We start from the raw sequence: 4,520 nt of genomic DNA, 5'->3' as shown, positions 1-4,520 counted from the left end.
GGGGGGGGTGCACTAGTGTAAACATATGATTCATTGTATGCCAGACAATTCCTCTATAAATAGGTTTAAGTGGAACAATTTGCATTTCTAAACAAAAATGCAACTACACACAATTTAAGAAAACCATTATCGAGAGCAGGAAGTGACAGTTGTTAATTGCAACCATTTCCATCTCTGAATGCACCTGTATTACCAAAATACCTCACAGGACTGCATACACGTGGAAAAAAACAAATTCCCGCAGACACATATATGGCACCATGCCTGGCCTTTCCCAGACCACACCTTCCTTCTCTCCTGCTGATCCACTTCTAAAAACAGCTCTGGCCAGCAGGGGAAATTAGGGAGCCTTGAGTATATGTTGAAGGATGCAAATATGAAAACATCAATCAAAAAAACTGATGCAATGCTCCTGAGCCGCTCGTCCTTTTTAAATATGCACGGCGATGCTCGGATTTCAAACATTGGATCGTCACACAAACAGAAGACGATAAGAAACACCAAACGTGCACGACTTGCTTCGAGGCCGACACATGATTATCCGTGCCATGACTATGACAGATGGAACAAAGGTCAACATATTGAGCATATTTCACTGAAAATGGGATTTTTCTTTAGCACCAAGTTCACTGCGGATTTTAAATTACATTATAATCAGACAGCTAATAAATTATTAAAAAGAACTAACTTCAGATCAATAGTACATTTATAATGATCAGAAGATGCAAATTACAAGTCAAGGACAATAACATGATCTTGATCTCAAATATATATTGAAAAATAACAAAATATAGGGCGATGAACGCAACAGAAATCATGGAGAAATGTTTAATATAGCAGTAATAAAGACCTAATTCCATCACTGCAAACTGTCCCACTGGTGCACAGCTGAGGAACAACAAATAGGTTAAAACAAATCTTTAGCAATCAATGTCGACCTCAGAGGCCCCCCTCCCTCATCTCTGGATACAACTTCTGTATGACTGATACAAAATAATACCTTCAAACGCTCCACATGAACGGGCTTATAAGGAAATAAACGAATGCCTTTATGAAACTATAAATTACATTTCTCAATACTCCCAGTTTGCCTGATAATGATCAGTGGACCTTTTTTAATTCATCCTTCACAGCACCTAACCCCTAATATGCTCCCCCCACCCACAAGTTCAGCACAACACCCCATGAGTCCACAATAAACGCACCTCTAGGGGAGGAGGTCACATGAAATGGTAGAAAATGCCTCTCCTCATCCTCTGTCCTTCCTCCCTGAGTATTTTAAAGCCACTTTATAGGACCATAAAAAAAAAAAAAGCCGATTAAGCGTGGGGGGGAGAGGGGGGGGAGAGGAGCTGAAAGAAGAAAGAGGCTCTTTTGAGTGCTGCAGATTAAGTGGAAAACAAAGCCTCACAAATGAACTCCGTGCACAATAAATCAACAGTGACTCTACGTGCGGTGGAAAACTGGCCAAATGTTTCAAACAACGCAGCCACGAAACAGCAGCAGAGGAGCCAAACGCCTCTCAGAGCAGCAGCAGAGTGCACAGTTTGACTTTCTTTTCTTTTTTTAAACCTATACCTTCCGACATGTTAAGTGGCCGCATATCAAGCCAGCTCTGCTGTCCATTAGAGCCAAGTGTGAAACTAACCGTGTCATAGCCACATGACATGTCTCCCCTTCCCTTTACAATGCAGGGGGGGGCTGAGCTTGGACACATGTGGCTTAAAGAGGAAATTTAACGTGTTGAGGTTTTTTTGGAGGGGTTTTTTCAAGCCCGTGGACAACGTGTGATTACACAGTAACATGTTGGGCAATGCAAAACATCCGGATTATACAATGCAGCCTGGTGCTCTGGAGAGAAGTAGGCTACACGAGGAGGTGGGGGGGGGCTGGGGGGGATCAAGGTGGGATTTGCATTGACAGTGAAATAGTTGGAGAAGGAAATAAAACTATTCATTCAGTCGATGCTTTAGAAAGATGCTCGCCATGTCGCTACACCGGGGATGTTTATTCCTTCGTTTGTGCCGTTTTTTTGTTGTTTTTTTGGCGTCAACTTACTTGGTGGACGAAGACATCCAGAGGGGGGTCGACGGGGCTCCCTTCGCTGTTGGTCATTGAAATAAATCCAAAGCCCATCCGGACGTTGAACCATTTGCAGAAGCCCGATCCCGACAGGATCTGAGGTCGAGTCCGGTCCTCCTGCTCGGTGGACTTGGCGGGGTCTTCTCCGCCACCTTTACGCGGCCCTCCTGAAACGCGCAAGAGGCAAAAGTTAGAACATTTTTACAGGCTCGGGAGGTAGTTCACACCACGGGATGGCTACTTCCCTGTGCGCATACGGGTTTGTGCAAGTTCAGTGGGCTCTGTTTGCGTATAAATGAACTTCAAGAAGCGTTGGGGGGGGATCCCCTCCACTTGCTATACGGGCTCTGTGAAGTTCACGGACAGTAGAAATTTCCTCCACTACTATTTTCGACATCACATAAGCAATCGGGGGGGGGGTGCGCGTGGTGCTGTGATGCGGTGTGCATCAACGCAAACATTCCCTCAAAAAAAGTTGCGTGTTACTCCCTGACAGATGATCGCCTCTGACTCGTGCGAAGGCACGCTCAGTCTCGGTGGAACTTGTGGAGGATTTTGTCTCGTGCATCTGCAGCCCACTCCTACAGTGGAGTTGCTTTTTGCCGTGTGATCCAAAAGGCAGGTGTACGCATGGTTCCTCGCGCTTGTAGTAGTGGGCAGAGTAGCACTATACGCTCCAACAATGCATACATCTCAATGCAGCGAAACATGGTAAGATACGGTGCTGAGCAGGGGCGGTTCAGAGTCGGTGTTTTTTGACCACGTTGCACCTTGCCCCCCCTCCTTCCTACTACCTCCCTCCTCGCGCGAGCAGACAGGGAGGACAGAAGAAAAAAAAACTGAAAATAGAAGAATAATTGCAGAATAACCTTCGGCCATGTTTCCCCGCGGACCCTCTGCGCCCAAGTTGCAATAGAGAAGCTTCCTCTGCGAAAACGGGCTGCGGTAGTCACCATTAATCCGATATCCTCGATCCCATCGGTCACCAATTTAGCTCGCATGGTACGACGTGCTCTCTGCCTTTTGATATTTGTGTCATGTCTCTGTTTCTTCCCTTCAATCCTTTCCTCACTCACACCACCTCTGCACTGCTCTCCCTCTTTCTCTCTCTCTCTCTCTCTCTGCCTTCCTCCCTCTCATTCTCTCTCTCTCTCCCTCCTTCGCTCTCATTCGCTCTCGAGCTGGCTGTGCCCGTTCCCATAGTGAGAACACGTGACTTTGACAATTCCACGCTTTTCTGCTGCTCATTTCTGCTCTGCGATTCCAGGGAAGAGGGGGGGGATCGGACTCGCAACCGTGAGCAGAGTACAGCCCCAAGTTCGGTCGATTATAATTGAATAAAAACAAGCGCTGTGTTAATGAGAGCCTCTAACACACAGGAGATTGTACTGTTTGCACTGTGTTTTGCTGGTGGTAAAGCTATAATGGGTTGGTGTAGCTATAGCTACATAGCCTAAAGCTATTATACTCTGAGATCAGATTAGATGGGATTCAATTAATTTTGAATGAATCCTTTGGGTGTATTTGGGTGGTCATAGCAGCAGGGCCAAATAAAACATGGGGGAAGAAAACTGAAAAATATGGCGAGAAATTAGCAAAAGCAACTGCAAGTTTGTTGAAATAAAAACAGATTTTTCCAATTATCATGTTTGAACATGCAGCAGTGTGTCAATTTGTCCACACACATGGACACCAACCATTTGTCAGACACTTTTAAAATAAATCACATTACAAACAAATTACTTTTTCATCTGTCCCATAGTCTAAATCTAACATCTGCAAAATACGAAATAGAAGACCCTCCTTTAAAACACAGCTCAGGTTTTTTATAACCATCCATCCGTAGATGTCTAAACATCTTAGACGTGCCTTATACTAAACTAAAACACTAACAGATTTGGAGGATAAGGTTAATAATAACAATAAAACATGGAGACACATGTCTACATTTTACACCCTATACTTTTCTAAGCCTGGTTTATATTTCGGTTAAATAAACTCCCGTCTTTATGACAGAAAAAAAACAACCAACCACACGGAGGGACCTATACATTCCCTTCACAGATGAAAATAACTTATAATAACAATACAGAATAAAAAATGTAATGCTCATTTTCCATGCTTTCTATGCATGGACATGTTTTTGAGGTCATGTTCCTCACACACAACCAGTTAGCTCCCAGCATCATATATAGTGGGCACCAGAGGAGAGCTGAACTCACAGCTTTGGAATGTGACTGGAAAACCCAGAAAAACAAACCTGAAAACTGATGTGTTCAGTTGTCAGTAAATCAAGCCTCAGGCCCAACGACCACATTGCAGAAGCTTTTCAGAGATAATTAAAGTGCACGCACAAAGATGATTAAATGGTGGCTTAACTTTTTGAGGGAAGGCATCAGCCTTGTGCTTGATTCTCTTCAGCATTACAAAAGAATAAA

The 4,520-nt window shown here is 44.1% G+C and overlaps 1 protein-coding gene across 1 annotated transcript in view; it reads right to left on the bottom strand.

The window, feature by feature from the left end:
• The window catches only part of lin28b (lin-28 homolog B (C. elegans)), a gene marked incomplete at its 5' end in the record, with an annotated part of 13,049 nt that extends 10,766 nt beyond the window's left edge, over positions 1-2,283 (bottom strand). The window contains one exon of the mRNA XM_031875472.1: positions 2,059-2,283. Coding sequence (XP_031731332.1) covers positions 2,059-2,283 — 225 coding nt within the window. The remainder of the gene's footprint in view (positions 1-2,058) is intronic.
• Between the last annotated feature and the right edge of the window lie 2,237 nt (positions 2,284-4,520).

Source organism: Anarrhichthys ocellatus, unplaced genomic scaffold (genome assembly GCF_004355925.1).
Source record: "Anarrhichthys ocellatus isolate YVR2014 unplaced genomic scaffold, GSC_Weel_1.0 scaffold91, whole genome shotgun sequence".
In the NCBI taxonomy this organism is placed as follows: Eukaryota; Metazoa; Chordata; class Actinopteri; order Perciformes; family Anarhichadidae; genus Anarrhichthys; species Anarrhichthys ocellatus.
This window is presented reverse-complemented; position numbering and strand designations above follow the sequence as displayed.